The 21,641-nt window shown below is 39.3% G+C and overlaps 1 protein-coding gene across 1 annotated transcript in view; it reads left to right on the plus strand.

The window, feature by feature from the left end:
- The window catches only part of LRP1B (LDL receptor related protein 1B), a 989,801-nt gene that overhangs the window by 282,343 nt on the left and 685,817 nt on the right, over positions 1 to 21,641 (plus strand). Inside the window, exon 2 of the mRNA XM_070957016.1 lies at positions 10,413 to 10,526. Coding sequence (XP_070813117.1) covers positions 10,413 to 10,526 — 114 coding nt within the window. The remainder of the gene's footprint in view (positions 1 to 10,412; positions 10,527 to 21,641) is intronic.

Consider the following 21,641-nt stretch of genomic DNA (forward strand, 5'->3'; position numbering starts at 1 on the left):
ATGGGTAAGCCATATTCACTTAACCACCTAAGTTAACCAATGAAGTGACTCACTTAACAATTGTGGCAAGAAAGGTCATAAAATGGGACAACACTCACTTAACAACCAGGCTCGATGTGGTCATAACTGGAGGACTAGCTGTATATGCATTCAAGAACTCTTTAGTTTTACTGTCTCAAATAAGAAAATTCACATGAACTCTTGAACTGCTGTTGGACCTTTTCAGAAAAGCTTTACACTTTGTATTGGAAAAAATCTAAACCATCACTGAGATATATTTAGAATGCATTTAGATGTATAAAACCATTATGTTTTTGCTAAGAGCTACAATTTTGAAAAATCAACGGATATATAGAGTTGCTCTTTTTCCCCCTCTCTTCGGATCATTGCAAGTCTACATTGCTTAGCGTTTTAGTTTCCCCCTTTCGCCACATATGCCTGGCTAATACTCTGTGAAATAGACTCTCAGCTCCTTATCCCACACAGCACGTAGACAGCAAGAGAACACAGCAGGACACATCAAGACAGGATTCAATGCTGGTTTAATGCTTTTGTCAGTTGCGAGACAACGCCGAGCCACAACCTTTCAAAATTGGCGCTACGAGCGGCTGCCTCATAGCGCCTTTTATCCTGTTGACCCACCCCTCCCTTATTGATTGGGTGGCCGCCCGTCAGCTGTAGAGGTGGTTTTCGGATTCTGCCAGGGGTGAAATGCTCCTGGTTTGGACCGGCTTGGGCAAGTATGTAGCAATGGCGGCGGGCAGTTTGGAGAACCGGTAGCAAAAATCCCTGCCCCTGCTCCCCATGCCCAACTGAGCCGCATGATCATCAGAGCCTTTTTTTTCTTTTAAATGGCTCTGACCCCAGCTGAGTTGCCTGCTAATCGGTAGCAAAAATCCCTCCCCCCCCCTCAGCTTGCTTACCTTAGCTGCTGGTCACAACACCTTGCTGTAATCCCTGCAATCCATTGCATCAGCAAGCAACTGAATCTCCCTGCCTGCAATCAAGCAGGCAGAGGGTTGTGGACTTCAACTCCCAGAATTCCTCAGCCAGCAAAGCAAAGCTGGCTGAGGAATTCTGGGAGTTGAAGTCTACAAGTCTTAAAGTTGCCAAGGTTGGAGACCCCTGTTCTATTGGGTAAGTTTTTTTCCCCTTTGGGAGCTTTAAAAAAATAGTTAATTGGGGTTTTTTTTAGTTGTTCTTTTTTTAGACCTAGCCATTTAAAGTTTAGGAAGTTTTAAATTTAGCTGCTTTTATATAAAAATAAAATAAAATAAAATAATATTTGTGCAGCTTTCTGAGATTTAGTGTGTTTCTGAAGTGTTTCACTCTAACTACACAAACACACAAAATCTCACAAAGCTGTATGTGGAATTTTTTGTGTGTAAAGTGTGAAAGTTGGGTTTTTTGGGGCTTTTTGTGGCTGTGTGAGGTTCCTGCTTGTTGCAGAGGCCATTTTGGGTCTAGCACAGCTGCTTTTACATTGTGGGTGAGCCAGTTGTGTTGTATTGTGTTGTGTTGTGTGTGTGTAAAGTGTGAAAGTTGATTTTTGGGGTTTTTTGTGGCTGTGTGAAGTTCCTTCTTGTTGCAGGGGCCATTTTGGGTCTAGCACAGCTGCTTTTACATTGTGGGTGAGCCAGTTGTGTTGTGTTGTGTTTTGTAGGTTAAAAAAGGGCAAAGAAGTGACATTGACTTGGCCACACCCACCTGACCAACAAGCCATGCCCTCCCAGTCACCTTACCACCAAGCCACGCCCACTAATTAAGCCACGCCCACAGAACCGGTAGCAAAAATTTTTAGATTTTACCCCTGGATTCCGCCCCTTGTTTCCAGTCAGAGAGACGCTGTCTTCGGCTTGGAGCTTCATGGATTGACAGTGTTCTTCAGCGCGGACCTACTACCGATGACCCCATCACCTGGACCCATCCCGCCTTCACCCAGTGCCACCACCACCACTGGTGTCATGTAATGTTGCGCCTCCCAGCGGTTCCTTGTGCTCCATATCCTGCACTGTGCCTCCTTCCCATCCCATCAGTGTTGAGCATGCCGGGCTCGACATAGACTGTGTCTAGAATCCTTTTCAGCAAATCACATTAGGCACTTCCTTCAAACAGCAGCACTTTCTTTGGATTGGGTTGTAGACTTGAATTGTTTAAAAACACAAAGTGTATGCTACATTTGGAGGAATTTTGAGATGCTGGTATACAGTGGTGGGTTGCTACCGGTTCACCCTGGTTCGAACTGGTAGCGGCGGTTGCAGGAGGCTCTCCCCATCCACCCAGACATCATAAAAAATGTTCTGTGCATGTGCAGAAGCACCACATGCTTGCTTAGTGAGCGTGCGTGCCTGCGTGCTCCCAATAGCGAACCGGTAGTAAAAAAAAATTGAAACCCACTACTGCTGGTATATCACAAATAGCAGTTAAATCAGTCTAGAGCATGGGTGGGCAACTGTGGCCCTTTTACAACCTGTGGACTTCAACTCCCAGAATTCCTGAGCCAGCTTGGCTGTCTCAGGAATTCTGGGAGTTGAAGTCCACAGGTTATAAAAGGGCCATAGTTGCCCACCCCTGGTCTAAAGTCTAGAGTACCTGACTCATGGTCGATCATCACTCCTCAAATATGTATTTGGTACTGTAAAAGGGAGAATGTATTACTTTTTCACTTTTGAAATGTTGTTCTTGCTAATTATTATTTATTTTTTTTAAAAAAGTCTTTTGGGGGGCTGAGGAAAAAAGCATATTTAAAAATCATATATTCTCTAAGAAGTTATAATGGTATTAACCAATCTTGGTTAAGAAAAAAAAAATAGGACAAGGTCATTGCAGATAATCCATCAGGATATAGAAGATAAATTATTTTATGGACGAAAGTGTATCTAAAAGTAAAATGCACAGTTTCCATGTGGTTTATGGTACAGTTTGTTTGATAAAATATACGTATCTGGTGCACCATCAGTCTCTCAGCTGCCATTAATAAAGTGAAATATGGCCAGTAGGTTTACTGTTAGTGATAGTCAAGTGATAGCACAGATAAGGCCTGTTCAACTTTCCTTTTTACTTTTTAATTATTCTTCTCAGCCTTAGATATGGAAAAAGATCTGGGGAACAATGAAAAAAAGTAACCAGGGAAAAGAGCAGAAAGAAAAGGTTCCAGAACCATCAATCTAATTGTCCAGCTGCAATTAAACTCCTTCCCATCCCACAGCCCCAAACCATATTTTAGTGAGATTTTTAAAAGGTTTCTGCAAAACTGATAAAATGCCTCAAAAGATTTGGCCGTAAATGAAAACTGGTAGAAAAACATCTACCATCATTCGACAACTGGAAGGGTCTCTTTTGGTATTCCAATTCCATTACAAAACATATTAGAAGAGGCTAATAAGATCTCTATGCACAATGGATTTGTCTTTTCAGTTACACCAGAAAGAATAACAGTTAAACATGATCATAAGTAGCAGGTACATTTTCTTAGAGTTTGTCCTGTTTGTTTGCAGGGTTTGGTTTCTTTGCACTGCATTGGCTGCTGTTGACGTGGCCAATCTATCAATGCATGATATGATGAAAGGATTGGAAAAAAAAAAAAAGCTTGTGTCACAGCCTGGGTTAAGAAGCAGGGGCTGGCCCAAGGCCACCCATCTGGCTTCAGAGAGCACCAAGGACCCCACAGTTCAACTCTAAGCTACAGATAGTCTCTCCTGTTGGAAGAAAGTTTGTTAGAAGAAAGTTTGTTGAATTTAGCTTGAAATATTTCACTGTTGTTAAATATCTGCTGTTTTTTTTTAAGAGTTTAAGTTTTTTAAAGTGTGATATGTACAGTACATCTACCCTTTCACAGGGCATCATTTGATGATAATCTTTGGGGTGCTTATAAATAAAGATGTCTTCCTGCTCTTCATGGACAATTAGAGGCTTCAGAGATAACCATTCAGTCTTGTAATTCAGAAATATAGAAGGATAATCTATAGAAGCACATTAGAAAATATTACATGAACATGTAGGTCTTTTCGATAAACATTCATAAACTGATGGAGAAATAGGACTGAAATGTTTCGAAAGTAGACATATTTGTTCTAGTGTGCTTAAGCTTACAATAAGTCATAATCAGATATCATACTGATCATAGTACAGATCTAATTAATTTAATAGTTTTTAACTCTCCCTTCCCCAGTTGCAGAGAGTAATATGGAATGTGAGGGCCAGGCAACCTTTCTCGCTAACTGGATGGTGATCATCTTCTTTAAGATTTCCAAAGAGAGATTAATAAATGCATTTTACCCTCTGATGAACAGATAAAGCATCATGCTATTTGTGTTTTGTTTACTTTCCAAACATCTAGAATGTAGGAAAATTGATTTTGGGGTGATGTCTCTTGAGCAGATAGAGTTCAAAAGCACATTGAAAACGGGAGTCAAATTATTCAGATCAAGGCTGTCCAAACTTAACAACTTTGAGATTTCTGGAGTTCAACTTCCAGCATTCTCCAGCCAGCCATGGATGACTGGGGAATTCTGGGAGTTGAAGTCCACAAGGTTGCCAAGGTTGGACACCCGTAATCTAGAGAATTTGATGGAATAATGATGGAAGCATTTGAAAAGGCAGAGGATACAATTTAAAAATTACCTGGACCTCAGAGTGTTCAGTAAAAGAGAACGGGCAGTTTTAAAAGACTCGAAGAACATCTCCAGTTTATTCAATGAATGCATCAGTTAACTTATATTAAAATTGCAAGTTAGCGATAAGCATATGAAAATTCTGGGGGGGGGAAGTATTTAGTTAAAATTTCTGGTTTTTGTCCACCTATTGATCTTCTTTTCTTAATTTGCATTCATCCAGCTAACAAACTCAGGGCATATCTTTGACCTCAAAGAGACCAAAGATAAACCACCATTAAGCTTTAGGTTCATTTGGGGTTTAACTGGATGTCTTCAAAGGATAATTTTCACATTTGTAAGCAGACAATGGCTGCCACCTGTCTTCCAACTCTGCCCTTATTTTCCTCTTAACAGACATTTTCTGAATAGATCAAAGTACTTTTGGAAAATTAAAAAACAAAACAAAAGAGGTAACATTTGCAAGCCCTTCTCGGTTTAGGGAGTCCTAATTATTTGCATAGGTTAACACTAATTTAGGCAGAATAGATTAAGGAAAAAGAAGAAATATATGGATGAAGGGATGCAGTAATCCAGAGATTACAAATGTAGAATTATATTAATGACCTTCTAGATTTCACCTATTGCCACTTGGCCATAACATAGAGTTGCAGTTTTAGGGTTCTAGTTGATCATGAATGACATAATTTTGATCCAAATATTCCATTCTGCTCCATGATGCATTGCTAGAATATAAGCATGGGCATCTGCACAAATGGGGAAAAGATGACATGACATAAATGATGTAAATAATGCACTTGTGTCAAATGTCATGATATAACTACTATGTTTTACTCTTTGTGGAATGAAATGATGCATGTGTCATCCTTTATATACAATCACAGCTTCTGACGGATGTAGTATCTGGGTATGGAACTGTGGGGACCTTGGTGCTCTCCGAGCTTGGTTGTTTTCTTGCTGAAGGCACTGAAGATGGTACCTAGTTTGGGTAATGAAACATCTGCAAGAAATCAGCCAGGTTCAGACAGCATCAAGCACCCCACAGTTCTACCCTGAGCTACAAATATTCTCTTCTATTGAATACAAACCTGTTAATGGAGCTATGTCCTACCTATTAAGTAGGACTAGAACTACTACAAGAAAGTCCAAGAAGTTAGGATCAAGAATATTTAACGACCCCATAATCCCTTGTGGGGTGGAGTCTGGGCAACTGAATGAAGCTAGCAGAGTGTTTTAATGGCCAGATGCCCTTCCTATTGCCAATGCAGAGTTTTGTTCATCAGATATATTCTCATTGTGCCCAGAGAGAGAGAAATATCTGCCTCTATCTAGGATCGAACTCACAGCCTCCTGATTGTGAAGCGAGAGCTCCACCTCTAGGCCACCGCACTACTCCCAGGATAAGAAATAGTTATTGAAGATAATTAAAATAAGTTCAGCAACTGCTGTGATTCAAAGGCTAACTCTATTTCTAAAAGCATAATGGACTATTTGGCCTCCTCTTTTGAGCAGGTTGGCCACTTTCATCTGTCCATTGTTTTTATAAAGGTCAGATTTGTTCTTATCTTGTTTAATACTGATTCTGAGGACCATAAAGATCGCTGAAGGATGACCAGAGACTGGGAACCAAGAGGTGTTGATGAAAAATAGCAGATGAGATCCCACAGTTTGAATGCATCAATTCCACTAAAGTCAATAGAACTTAAGCAGCCTATCTGTATGCAGAGTTGAAGCCAGTAGATACGTTAGAGATATGAAGGAAACTAAATTTGGGGCCCTTGTGAAGAGATCCTAAGTCTGCATCAGTATGCAGTTGACATGAAAGATGACATTTTAGAATAGCCTGTAAATTATAATCGACAAGAGATGCTAATTTTAAAATCCACTGTTATAAATATAGCAAACAAAAGCAATTTTGTGAACACCAATGTAGATCATGATTTTGCCTATTTCACATTAATTAGGATTAATTATTTTTCTATTCAACTAATAAGGCTACACGAGATCGTAATTTTTCTTGAAATTATTTGTCTGTGCTTTTGAATCATAATTTTTTAGAAATGTGCTTGTTTCTTCTGGAAAGGATATATCTACATGAGGAGAGAGTAATATTAGTGCTCATAATAATATGACAAGCATTATTCATTAAGATGCTGCAACAGTTATAATATTACATTTCACATTTAAAAACCAATCCAGATAGGCTAGATCAGGGGTGTCAAACTCACATTGTCACAGCGGCATCACATTATTATTATTATTATTATTATTATTATTATTATTATTATTATTATTATTATTATTTATTCATTCAATTTATATCCTGCCCTTCTCCAAGTGGACTCAGGGCGGTGCACAGCCAGAACTAAAACACATACCAATACAAAATTTTAAATTTTAAAAAGAATTATATGACTTTGGCCCAAAATTTAAAACATTCAAACTAAAACCCATTGACAATTTAAAAAGCTAAAAAAGACATGACATATCGGGACTTTTTCCCCCTTTGCTAAACCAGGCGTGGGTGTGGCCAGTGCGTGATGCATCTGGCCCGTGGGCCAGGAGTTTGACAGCCCTGGGCTAGATAGATAAAAGTTGTTCTTTAAACTGGAGAATCTTTTAGTACAGTATATATTCCAGAAATATTTCTTGCAATTATAGCAATTCTACAGTGTTGCTGCAGATGCCAATTAATTTCAATGTATTTCACTACTGTTTATTAAACTCTTTAAGTTTCTCTGGTTATAATCCTAAACTCATTTCCCTGGGAGCAAGACCCACTGGACTCAAACTGATGACTCAGAAATCTACTGAGGGACATTTAGGAAGAAATTAAACTTATATCACATATAATTTGTCACATATATGACCTCCAGACCATGTTCAATATCCTAAAGGAGCTTTTTAAAAACTCCTTTTAAAAAAGGATTTGCATTTCTTTGCAAAAAAAACCCTCCAAAAAAACACCCTGTCACCACCAGAATTTGTGGCAAAAGAAATAATAATAATATTGATAATAATAACATTTATCAATATCAACAATATTGATAATAATAACATTAAATACATCTTACATCCTACAAGGATATCTTTAAAACCAACAAACATTGACATCTGCCCATCCTAGGTCCTTGGGAAAAACTCGATAGGTGGATAAAATGTCAAATACAGTCTGAACATCTGGCTGACTGTGTGATGAACCAGCTTGACAAAATTGCCATCAACCAAATGCAAAAGGCAGCTTTATTTGGAACAGCTTACCTCTTGCAATGAGATCTTTGACACCATCAGACAACTACATGTGCCTATCCCAGCTCCTGGCGAAGGATCCAATAGGTAGACAAACATGCCAAATCCAGTCTAAACATCTGGTTGACAATGGGATTTACCATAATAATTAAAATGATTTGTATAGTTCCCCCTTCTTCAACAATGTGACTTCTGGTGGTATATGAGCAACACCCCCCCGAATATAATAAACTCATTAAAATAATCAGAACACACACACACACACACACACACACACAGAGAGAGAGAGAGAGAGAGAGAGAGAGAGAGAGAGAGAGTATGCCTTCCATATTTTAATTCTCGCAGGATGAGGCCATCACCTTCTTGGCCCCAACACTCAAGAGAACATCCAGGTCCTAAAAGACTTCCCAAAGGCTAATGGGGTCAGGCTAGCCACATTGCAGGGGTGAGATTATTCCACAGGGCAGGCAACATAACAGAGAAGGCATGATAAATCAAAGTCTTCCTGACTTTGTAAAGGACATGCTGCTTTTGTTGTTTTTTACAAGTTTAGATTACAAGGCCAGATGTTGGTCTTGATAGGTGTCTGGTACAATCGCATCAGTTTACATTAATATTCCTAAGAGTGGTAGTATGTCTTCCTCCTAAAATGCCTGAATGATAGAGGATGATCCTGACAGCCCAGAGTGGCAAACTAGTGCTGAATGCTGAATTCCCCTGTTGACTACAACCGGTAGTGGAAGAATTCTGTATCTATCAACTGTCACAAATATGGGACTACCATATACTCCAAAGTGCAGCCCCAGAATAAACTTCTCCAGGAACAAAAAAACAAAAACAAAAACAAAAAAAAAAACACCAGGATCCAAGCAGATAAAATCAACCTACTCTGAAAGCAGATTCCATTTTTTATTATTAGTTTTCCCTCTTGTAATGCTTTTCCTGGAGATTCTTATTCAGTGCCCATTTCGTAATTGGTGGATATATCTTCCTGACCACTGGAAGGGCAATCTTGGAGCCCTCAAGCAGTCGCATTCACGACAAACCATTTTATACCAGATTTATATTTTGCTGATAAAGAAATAAAGGGAGACTAGTATAGAATGCTCCCTCTCACATGTTGGGGTAGACCAGGTGTCTCAATAGAAAAACAATTAATCTTTCCCCTGGCTCAAGCTAATGAAGGGAGGAGAATTAACTCAGAGGTTAATTCAACTGCCTAACATGCAGGAAGCCCAAGTTTGAATCTGAGTAAGGGTGTGGCTAGCTGATGAAAGCTAAATAGTTTGAAATAGATCTATACTAGTCTCCCTTTATTTCTTTATCAGCAAAATATAAATTTGATATAATAAAATTTGGAAAATTTAATCTACCACTTCATCCCCTCACTTTACAACACATTAGATCTATGTTTTCCATGAAGCACGGATTATGAATGTGTTTTTTTCCCCTTAGAATGATTTGAGTATATATTATTACAATATATTAGGGAATAAATCTGATTGTAATCCATTGAACTAACATGTAGGATGGAATTGTGTATAGTTGATCCAAACCCTCAGAAATGCTTGGTTTTGTTTTAACAGGACAAATAAAAGGTGGGACAGGTGGAATTGGAGAAACCATCTACTGTGTTATTTGCAGGTTGCACTTCCAATTTAGATTCCTCTAAGGAGGCTGAAGTCTAAATTGCCCTTTCTTAAGTATGATTTGCTTCTGTTTCAATTGATGGCCATGCTTGCTTCTGAGTAGGCCTGAAGGGTAAGGTTGTATGCAACTGATGCTCTTTCTTGTTTGGGATGCCCACTTGGGCTCTATTTTAACCTTGGCCACATCAAACCTAGAATGTTCCTTTTTGCACTGCAAATAGATGTTTATTCTTACAGAAAACATAGATTTTATTGAGACGTCCTGTTCGAGGTGCTTTTGTGACAAAATAAATGGCATGGAAGAAAGTCAATCAAAACATTTGGCATGTCCTGCAAGTACTCTATCCCTATTTCTGCTTCTGAAATGGAGAAAGATTTGGAGAATCCATCCTTTAGGTTATCAGCACCTATAGTACTTTACTGACAATGTTAGGGCTTTGTAGTTTGCAAACTACAGGCTGTTGCGGCAAACCTATAGGGATATTTTCCCTCAAATTATTTTGAAGGTTGAAGTGTCGGGATCCCCTTGGAGGACCATAATCTGAAGTGGTTTGGGAACCTTTGCTGAGGCTTCAATAAAATGGGCAAAATTAGCAGGAGAGAGAGAACACTGTGGGATACAGATAGTTGTGTATTTTCTCCCTTGTAGCATACTTTTGATTGGTGCATTAGTGAACATGCTATCCAGTGAAATAGGACAATTTGAGCAAATATACAGGATGCTCCTGAGGGTGTGTCACACACCTGTGTCAAATCACAAATGCAGACATTTTCATTCTGTTGTTTGGGATTTCATGGAAGGAAAAGACTATATTGTATGTTTCTTCCTTCACTGATTGTCTTGCTTGTTTTTAGTTATCCATTAACCATGTCTATTCTTTAACTCTGCTTGTGTTTACAGACCACATATGTGAGGTAGGCGAGTTTCTTTGTCATGATCGTGTGACCTGCGTGTCTCAGAATTGGCTTTGTGATGGAGACCCAGACTGCCCCGATGAATCTGATGAGGCTTCATGTAAGTAAAAAGTTATCCTGGTTTCCTTTGAACTGTTCCAGCTGTAAAAAATGGACTTACTTTTCTTTTAATGCCCTAAGCAGGTTCTTAATGATGTTACTAATTAAAACTCTTGAAGAAATGCACTTTCAGAATGAAGAGATGCTTTAATATACATACATACATACATACATACATACATACATACATACATACATACATATACACACACACATACATTTGAATTAACAATATCAACCAAGCATGTGTACCATATTTCTTTTCTGACCTAGAAGAGGCAGCAAAGCAAAAGCAAAGGAAGGAACAAAATAATAATAGCATGCCAGATGTCATTTGCAATAAAAGTAAGGAGAACACAGAGACCTTGAACAAAAACAGAACATGAGAAAACGAGAGGAATAGAAAGTAATAGGTGAAAGAAGCAGTGTTTGAAAAATGTCAGGAAAAAGCTTTAATAAAACATACTTAATCATTATAATAATGAAAAAAAAAACCCTTGTTTTTTCTGTGTCTGAGAGCTATTATAGAAAAGAATAGAACAGAACCCTATAGGCTTCTTCCCAACACTGTGGTCTACTGATTAGATTAGATTAAATCTTCATATTTCCTAGTTTCCTCAGCAAAGTACAAAATGAAGAGTTCTATTTCATGTCCCCAGGACAATCATTTTGTGTAATAGGAGCTAATAATAAAACTGAAAAAGTTTTCAGGTGAAATGCAAGGTAAGAGAAGACAGACAGTGCTGAAGACTGGAAAACATGGAGCGCCTTTCTTATGTCACATGAAGGAGAGATTTAAAAAAAAAAAAACACCCCATAGACAACGAAATAAGAATGAATGATGCTGTTTAAGTGACGGTATTTTATAGTGTGATTCCCTCTCCATAAACCCATTTTGGTATTGACTGTTTAAAACCTTCGTTTATTTGTATACAAGGTATGTCATGTACTGAGGGACAGCAATTAAAAGAATAATGATTGCCAATTAATTTGCAATTATAGAATAATGGTAATTGCATTTTGTTTTGTAGTAGCTTTAATGTATTTGTTTAATAGGAACTAGATCTTGTCATCTCTAGGTATCTTGTCATACTTCCAATCTAGCTTAGACTATTTCAATTAATAGTACATACTTGAAATTATTTGGCACTATAATTTAGGACAGACAACTAGTTTTCCTTTAAGTGCAGATAACTGAGAAGAAAACTTTTGGTAAGTTTTGTAAGCCCCAGGAGTTTGAAACCGAAATCTCATGCCTGCCTCAATTTGTCTCTAGCCATTGCTAAAGCCACCTCAGGGTTGAAGTACATATCCTATCCCTTACTATTTGTCACAGAAATGGAACCTGTTGTAGCAACACATTAAGTTGCAAAAAAGGCAGCTATTTCCCCTCTATTTCTTTCTCTTCCTCTGCATTCTTCATCATTATCCTACATGATGATATCAATAAATGCAGTGGCATATAAGGGGCCATTTCATTCAAGGGTTTCTACAATACTAATGTAATTGCAAAAAAGGGGAGCTTTTACAAAACTTTCCTAGCTGTAGGAAAATTCATCATTGTCTTTCATCTTACTTCACTTATCCCAGTCATAGCATGAAGGGTAAAATACTTTTAGAGAAGTTAATGAAATTTACAAATAAGTACGTAAATCACTTGCTTTGTCAGTTCTGAAGATCATAATGCAGTCTTCATGGGACATCTATTTCAGGTTACATCTAAACAGCAAAATTAAAAATCTCCTACATCCATATACCTCCCTGGACATAGATGTGCAGAGTAATAGTAATTTGAATGTTTATTTCCCTTGAATATGTTTTCTGTAATTATATGTACAAAAGACAGCCAACCATAACTGAATCACTCTGGAGCAAGACTTTCACTGCCACAGATGACAGGCGAAGCACTGTTTTCTCTGAGGAACAGATCTTACTAACCAAAAGGAAGAAGGCTAAAGAAGTACAAGGAGGTTAACAGTTCTGAGTAGAGGAAGGCAAACTGAGCTCAGGAATCCATGTGAATCTTACTTTCATGTGGCCTTCAGCTTATAAATTTGAAAAAGCTGAGGGATCAATTTTGATCTCCGGAAATCAATATCTATGCTTGTAAAACAAAGAAGGGATTTCAGAAAGAAAGGAGAAGCATGTGTCCCAGCTCCATTGGGCCACTCCTTGTTTTAGAGTTCTCTATCATGTGACCCTTAAGGTAAATGTGCTACTTGATGTAGATATCTAAAAAGGCTTTGGACCATGGCAACTGGACCAAAGTTTATTAAATTGGGACATTTCGTTACTCATCTTGATCAACTGTGGTCCAGTTGCCATGATTTAATCTTTTTATTTTTGGGCCTGGATCAGAGGTGGGTTGCTGGGGGTTTGCAGAGGTTCAGGAGAACCTCTAGCTAAGATTCTGTGCAGTTCGGAGAACCCCCAAATCCCACTCCTGGCTGCCCCCCCCACCCCTCCCAGGAGTCCCCACACAGTCCATTTTGGATGCAGGTAAGTGCAGGGTGCATGTGAAGGCTCAAGGAGGGTGAAAAATGGGCCTACTGGATGTTTAGGAAGGCCGGAACCTCCAGAGGGCCTCCGGAGCCTGGAGAGGCCGTTTTCGCCCTCCTGGAAGCTCAAGGAAAGCCTCCGGAGCCCGGAGAGGGCAAACTCCCCCCCCACCATGGTGCAGGAGGCCGACTAGCCCACACCCACCTTGGCCATGCCCACCCAGCAACCAGGCAGAGAACCCCTTGTTAAATTTTTTGAAGCCCATCCCTGGCCTGGATGATTGAGTCTTCATTTATATACTTGATGTAGAGATAGTAGGTGATTTCCAACATCCTTCTCATTACCTGGTTCCCAGTCCCTATCCCTCTAAAAGATCCATTACTTATCTCTTTTTGTCAGGTGCCAACATTTTCTTTTAATTCTTTGTCCCTTTGATTTGTTTCCCCCTTAATCCTCTCTTTGACTTCTGTTTCTCTCAAAATTCCTCTTGTAGCCGCATTTTTTCTTCCCATATTTGTTATCTGCTATAATCCTTCCCACTTATTATTCACCTCTCTTTGAGACATATATCAGCTTATCAGTCACCAGCTTTTTTTCTATTCTGCTAGAATACATCATCCCTTTGGTTTTGCCTTATGATGCTTTCACTTTTCCTTTTCCATCTTTCCTTCATTCATCTTTCATTATTTTTTCCCCTCCCTTACCTTACCTCCTTTCACGGCTCTTAACAAATCTTCCCAATCAGCCTTCTCATGTCAGTTTCTAACCCTTCAACCTACAACTGCTTTGCTTCTAGTCTTCTTGTTTCTAAGCTTGAGGCTTTCCGTAATCACATCCATCTTTCACTACTGCCATATAAGCTATACTGTTGACACATTCACCCAAGCTCTTGAATATTCCATGTCATCACCACCCAGGAGATAAAACAATAAAGGTAGTGTCTACAGATGGCAGGCAAAAACAAGCAAAATTTATGTGGACACACTCAGAGTGACATACACAGACACACACAGAGAGACACTCACATACACTATGCTATATGGTGATTGTGAATTCATGATAACTCTGTTCGCTTAGCTGAGAGTTTCAACTAGCATCTCCAATGTCCAGAACAAATATGCAATCTGTTACATTGCCCTTTATCGGCAGAGGAGAAACCAATCAGCTGTTGCTCTTCAGCAGATTTTGTGAAACTTACAAGCTATTGAATTTAAACACAGCACTAAATGGATCCATCCAAATGACTTCTACCAAGTTGAGCTACTTAAGCAATTATTAATTATTAATATTATTTATTTTGTGTTGCTACTATTGAATACGAATCGGACAAGAGATAGCGTCCCATTTCATAATGAACTGAGAAGGTTCTGTGTTGATAGTTGGTACAGGATCCAGTCAGGGTTATCACCAGGACTAGAGGTGCTGGAACCCATCCTCAGGGAACTTCTCTCTAGCAGAGTGTGTGCTTTGGGCTATTCTGTGTGTAGTATTTATATGGTGCCTGTCATGGGTGGCTTTTTAGATGTTGATTGAGCTGTCTACTGTTGACCTCACCCCATTCCTAAGAGATCTCTAAGGGGCGTGCATAAGTGCACCAGCATGCCTACCGTCCTGTCCTAATATTCCTTTTTACTTATCTTTTCATGTATTCAAATTATGTTTATACTTTTACCTGTTATCTTATATATGCTTGACAAATAAACTTATGATTATGGTTATGATTAATAATTGGCTATTAAGTCATTGGCTGTTGTTTCCTTGTGCTGCCAAGCCCTTGCCTTCCAAATACTTGATAAGCTGGTGGTAAATCAGCACTCCTATTGACTGACAAGGGGCCCGTTTCCCAAGCTTCAATAATTTCCCTGGATGTTTTTGTGCCTGCTCATCCAACAATCTTAATAGTTGCAAAATTGAATGTATGTCCTTGTTTATTGCAATGTGAGGCTACCAATATATTCAGGTCTCCTTGTCTGACCGCTCACTTATGTTCTTGCAATCTGGTGGGCAGTTGGTAATTGGTGCTGGAAAAAAGGGAATTGTTTCTTGATATATTTGGTATTTGTAGTGATCCACTAACATAATAAATGCCCATCTCATTTGTAAATTTAAAGTTCAGGTAAGTCTTCTCATATTTAGGCTCAACCAGCTTGATTGGGGAGCTATTACGAACAGAAGGGACATCTGCTATATTGCACATAGATATTGAGAAGCTAAAATGATATTATACTGTTTCACTATAGTTCTAACATTTAGCTTTAAACATACATGTTCACAGACTATAGTGCCTGGAAACTATGTGGGTGTGGATAGGGAAGAACTCAACCTTGATAAGACTGAGCAACTGTGGATTTTAGGGCATCTGCATTTAATGATTTTCCAACATGATGAGGTAACACTTTCTTAGACAGAGTTGGTGCACAATCTGCTGGTCCAGCTGGAATCACAGCTTGAAGAGCAGGAGTTAGCTGTGGCCAGGACAACCTTCACACAGTTATATATGCCACTGATCCCCATTCCTAAATCATTGCTTACAGCCAAGGCATTGCTTACAGCCAAACATCCCTTGGATTATTGCAATATGCTTTACATGGCCCATCATTTCCATGTACTGAAGAACAATTTCATAACATCTATTTACATAAATTCTTGCCGGTTAGTAATTATTTTAGAATAAAATAATTTATTCTATAATATATTATTCTATAATATAATATATAATATATTAAGGGAATATATTAACTGAAATATTCAGTTATGTAACTGAATCTGTACTGGTTACTGTGAATCTCTTTACCGTCTGCATTTTCATTCAAGGTAACATTTAGTGGTCATGCTTGCTTTATTAACTTCCTGGCTTGGAATATTGGAGTTTGTTGAATGGCAGATATTTGCCTTTGCGGGATAGATTCTGTCACTTCTGAATTTGAAATCTCTCTGGTAAATTGCCAAGTGCCTGGTTAAAATTGTTATTTTCTACCTACAAGAAGATTGTCAGCCTCCCCCACCCCACCCCCCCGGACTGGTACTTTTATTAAAGTATTCCATTTGGAATATTGTCTCCTTTGGCTCCAAAAAGACAATAGCATTAAAAAATAAAACACATTCAGCCTTGAATTCAAAGAGTATCCATGGATATATACCAGTACCATATCAAAGGTTCTTTTCCATGATATCTGGGAATAAATATTCCCTAAACAACAGTTTGGAAATAGAACATGAACATGTAGAGGCAAACATGCCAATTAGAATCAATTCGAGATTAGTAATATACTTCTGATGCTTCCACACCACTACATTTTCAACCACAAATCTTTAGAAATATTTCCAAGCACCTTGTGAGCTTTTTTACCCTAGCAGATCCTGGAAATGCTGACTATTTCAGAGGAGCTGCTCAATATTTCCTCCAACTTTCCAATAAGAAGACAAAAATAGACTTTCCACATCTGGCTCATCTCGCTCATGACAGCCAATTATTAGATTTTCTGGAATTTTGGTTGAGAGAGCAGAGCAGAGCTGAGCAACAATGCCTACTATATCAATCAGCTGTTTGGCAGTTAGGGGCACAACACCCGGAGGATATACATTTATCATAACACCATCTATCCTTGTCCTCTTCAGTGTCCTTTCTGAAATACTCAGGGAGGAAACCAGCTAGAGAAAACATCAACACTAACTATTCCATTCTGCTTGCTTGCTCCTTGAAGCTGTACCATGGTGCCTTTAGCTTCAGAGAGAAAGAGCAAGAACCCCAAGGCTAGGAACAGACCGAACAGAACTGCTTCAAAACTGTTTCACAATGACTCCTGAATGACAACAGAGACAGAAATTGAATGGTTTTTCTTCCTATGGTGGACACTAACAGGGAGGACAGAATGCTACCACTGCTTCACAATTAACACCAAAGCTCTATATAGATGTGCTTTTTAATTTTTTTTAACTATTGTACAGCTGTTTCATTTTCCTACTCTGTCTGGTGAGGAAGAACAACAGTATATTTCAAGAAAAAAAAGTTTTGAGGATGGCTTCTAATATGCAGGAGATGCTCCTAGAGCAGTGATGGCGAACCTTTTCGGCTTGTCAGGGCTGCAAACCAGGAAGAAGAGCTGCCCAGGGGGCATGTGCACTCCGGATAAGATACTTATGGTTTCTGGCATGCACATGCGTGCCGGCCAGCAAGTCTTCCAGTTACTGCCGCACATGCGCATGCGCCAATCAGCTTGTTGTGACCCAGGCCCACATAGTTGATATTAAATGCAAAACAGTTCCAAAAAAACAAACAGATTTTATTAAAACAGCTGAGAATTAACTCATTTTCAGCATATTCTAAATTAAATGAAAGCAAAATCCTTAAAACACCAGTCTTTAGTTTATCTCTGACCTTGGGATAATTAGGCAAACTGCCAAAGGCTTTTCTTGGCAACAGTTCAGGAACAGAGGAAATAACTACAGCGAAACAAGAAGCAATTCTCTCAACATTTTTTTTCTGGCAAAGAGGGCAAGAGCCGTTGCTGGTCTTTTAAGCCTTATGGGAGGGGCCAATCATCTCTTGGCCCTACTCCCGAGTCATCCTCTCTGCTTTAGCTGCTCCTGCCTTCTGGCAGCTCTTCTCATATGTGCACTAGGAACAGGCTCCTCCTGTTCCTCTGCCTCTCTATTGTCAGCCTCTGGAGGCTCTGAAGTCCACACATCACTCCCGATGGCCCTGGCCCCATCTCTGCCTCCAATGCAGAGCCCTCATCCTGGCCTTCCCCAGCCTCCAGGACTGGCCCATGTTCTTCTTCAGCCTCATCGCTGTCCGACTCCACTGCCAGCTCCGCAGGCTGCTGGCGGACCACAACAAAGCTGACAGCCCACTTGTTCTGCACTGGGGGGGAGGAAGTGTTTATCTTGGACTTTTGAGATGGGAGGGGCCAGAATGAGGGGCAGCACCAATGAGAATTCTCCCTGCTTGAGCATCATCGGTCTCCGGGCCGAGTCTCCGGGAGGAGGAGAGACAGTTCTGTGGAGAAAGAAAAGCAGAGAAAGTGGGAGGGGGGATCTTGTCCTGAATAACCAACTTCTTCTCTGTGCAGAACTCTCTCTTCCAGTGGGTGAAGTCAAGGGAGACTCTTCCTGGAGACCGATGATGCTGCAGAAGGGAGAATTCCCATTGGTCCTCCTTCTTTCTGGACACTCCCAATTCCAAAGTTCGAGAAGGCCCTATTCCCAGCTTACAGACCAGCTCTTCCAGTTTCCAGCACTGCCGCATGCACAAAGGCCATCTGATCATTGCATGTGGATGTGTGCCAGAAACCTGGAAGAGGAATGGGCAACACCGCATGTGCCAGGTGACATGGCTCCGCGTGCCACTTTAGGCACACATGCCATAGGTTCACCATCACGGTCCTAGGGTGACTGATCACTATGGGAAACTGTGATGAGAAACCATAATAAAAAGTGAAAGCCCCAAATATAGGGTGGGTAGACATGGCTTAGTAATAATGCATATGAAAAGGATCTGGGGGTCCTGGCATGAGCCAGCCATACCATCCAGCTTGTAAAAAAGCAGTGGATCTCTTAGGATCCATTAACAGATTCCATATCAGAAGATGTAATTGTCCCCTCTACTCTGCCTTCGTTAGGCTCCTCTTGGAATATTGTGTCTAGTTCTGGGCACCACAGTCGAAAACTGACCTCAAAAAAAATGCAATAAAATTCAGAGAAGTGGTACTGAGATGATGAGAAGACTGGAAACCAAGTTCTATGAAGGATAGTTGAAGAAACTGTCTATGTTTAATTTATAAAAGAGAAGAATGAGGAGAGGTTTAAAAGCAATCTTCAGATAGCGAAGGAGTGACCTATAGAAGAAGGAGTTATTTTTTTAAAAAAGTTGCTCCAGAGGACAGAACCAGAACCAATAGGTTGAAATTGTAGGGAAGTAGATAGAGGTTAAGCGTTAGGACACATATCCTAACATTAGGAGCTGTCCTAATAGTTTGCCTCAGGAGATTCTATTTTCTGCTTTATTGAAAAGGTTGGTTAAAGCGAAATGCTTCAACAGATCCTGCAGAGAATAGAATGTTTGACTAAATGACCTTTGAGGCCCTTTCCAATTCTATGGTCTTCTGATTTTATGATAAGCTCAGCACTGGTTGCATGTGATTTTTGGAATCCAGTATAATTTGATTTAGATCATTTGGTCATCAGGAAAAAGAAACTGCTATGTGACCTCTTTAGAATCGCTACCAGCTTCATCCAACCTGAATGTGAAGTTCCCAGCTTCAATATACAGTGTATAAGGGAAAAAACAACAACAACAACAAGAGATAAACAGTATTTTCTACTGGGTCATAGGATCAGCAGTAACTATATTGAGTGTATTGAAAATTATAGTTTAGCTTAGTGTTTAGAGGTAGTATAGTCAAAGCTGTGCTAAGTATTCCTATTATACCACTAGATCTTGAAACTAGGGAAATGTTTTTTGTTTGTTTGTTTTATGTTATTCCTTGATTGGAAAACAGTGGATCTGGAAAAATCCAGATGATTGTAAATTATTCTATAAATGCTTTCATCACTAATTCCACCAATGTCAGCATGTTGTGTGAAAAACAAAACAAAACAAAAACAATCAAATTAATATATTACCCGAAGTTAATAAACACATCAAAATGGAGGAAAATCTTATTGTGAGATTGCAAATTTATTGGTTTTATTTTAAGATTTTATTTCCATGTCATTAAATGATGCTAGTGGAATGGAGGAATGGATAAAAGAGAGGATGGGACTTGGCAAGGGATTCTTGAATTCTTTGATGTTTTTAAGCCCTCATCCCTTGATGGAAAAAACCTCGGGAATTGACCTTTGAAATCTAAGAGTCTCCAATCCTTAAGGTTCCAGATTTAACACGTTAGTTTAAAGCTGTTACAGTATAAACTCTGATCTGACATGTAATTTACAAGAAAGTTCCAGAATTCTCTCAGGCTGGATTGCAACTTGCCTGTTTTGATAAAACCAGAGTGTTTCAATGCAAAAATACCAAGTTGTGATTACTCACTTCTTCAGGTGAGATACCGAACGTCAGACCAAAATATTTGCGTTATAAATAAAGCTCGTTTCTTAAGCTCACATTTGTCTTCCTGTTCACGTTCAACTGGAGAGGTAGTGTGACTTTCATCAATAGAGGTGTATTTCTTTTCAACTGTTTGTCTACTTTATAAATGTGTATAAAGCAAACGGTGCCGAGGCCAGAATTATTTTCACTCTGGATACTCAGCAAAAGTATTATGATCCACTCAGGTACACTTAGTCATAAACTTTGTGCTGGCCTTTCTTAAGAAGGTGAATTTCACCCTAGGGTGTCAAAGTGCTTTACAGCCAGAAATAAATCAAGGTTTGAAAATGTCCTCTCCCTATCTTTGGCGAGAGCGAGATCTAGGCAGGTCACCCCCCACCCCCAATCCCTCAAAATGCAAGGATTGCAAGTAGAAATGAGAACATCCAATTCCCTAAACCCAAGTCGGGAATTGTGCCGATACAGGTCTCTGTGACTTGTCAGCTGTGCTTATTCCCTACAATTTATCTATCTTTGGGAATAAAATGCGCAGCTGCACATTTGGAAAGGATTTAGACTGCACCTTATTCTGCATCACCAGCACAGTGCGGTCATAGGGGACCGTCAGCTTTTCTTCCACTTTAGTCACGGGTAATTATCTGATGCCTCTTTTGTTTCCTGATCAGGTTTGCAGAGAAGTTAATTTAACTGAAAGCTGATGGCAGCGGTTCGCTTCCTTGAATTCTACACAAACGCTTACAACAGTGCTGGAGAATAATATGGCCCCTAAAGTCTAGTGCCTGATGCCCAAATGTCAGGAATAATTAGATCACATTAAGGATTAATTGCCAGCTAAATTGCACTTTCTCTAGGTTTCGGAAAAGTGTGTCTGCTGCTCTGAGAAGCAAATTGAGGCTTGTTTTAAGTTTAGAAACAGAGGGGCAAATTAATCTTTTTTAAAGGGACGCATACACAAATAATTCATAGTGAGACCACAGCATTCCTGGCTTTTTTATTTTGTTTTTATTTCAGCCAGCAGCAGTCTGACTTTTATGGCTCTGCTACACATTTCCAACAATACGGAGATTTACACTAGAAATATGGGTTCATCCTTTGGCACTTTCAGATCACTGCAGGGAAGCAACAGATATTTAAAAAAAAACAAAAAACTTTCATGCATCCCTTAGAGGGAAATCTTCACTTTTTCTAATTTATTCCCATATATCTATGGAAATTTTCAATTATCCAGGTCATGTTTGTCCCAAAGATGCTTTTTTCCAAAAGGCAACTGGACTTTTTTGTTTGTTTGTTTGAAAACATTTTGCTTCTCATGCAAGAAGCTTCTTCAGTTCGTGAGAAGTGAAACATTTTCAAATATTTTCAAAAACAAAACAAAACAAGGAAGCCCAGATGCCTCTTGAAAAAAAGCACCTTTGGTATATTTATTCCCAGATGATAAATGAATATTCAAATAGAGGCATTCCTTGAGCTGTTGTCCATTTGGAATTTTTCTTGTTGCTTCCATTGTTTTATTGCTTCCCAATAATCAATAATAATTATTGACTTCCCTGGCAAAGTGATGCCAAC

The sequence above is a fragment of the Pituophis catenifer genome, unplaced genomic scaffold, assembly GCF_029215685.1.
Source record: "Pituophis catenifer annectens isolate HBS135680 unplaced genomic scaffold, rPitCat1.0.hap2 SCAF_1, whole genome shotgun sequence".
Lineage (NCBI taxonomy): Eukaryota > Metazoa > Chordata > Lepidosauria > Squamata > Colubridae > Pituophis > Pituophis catenifer.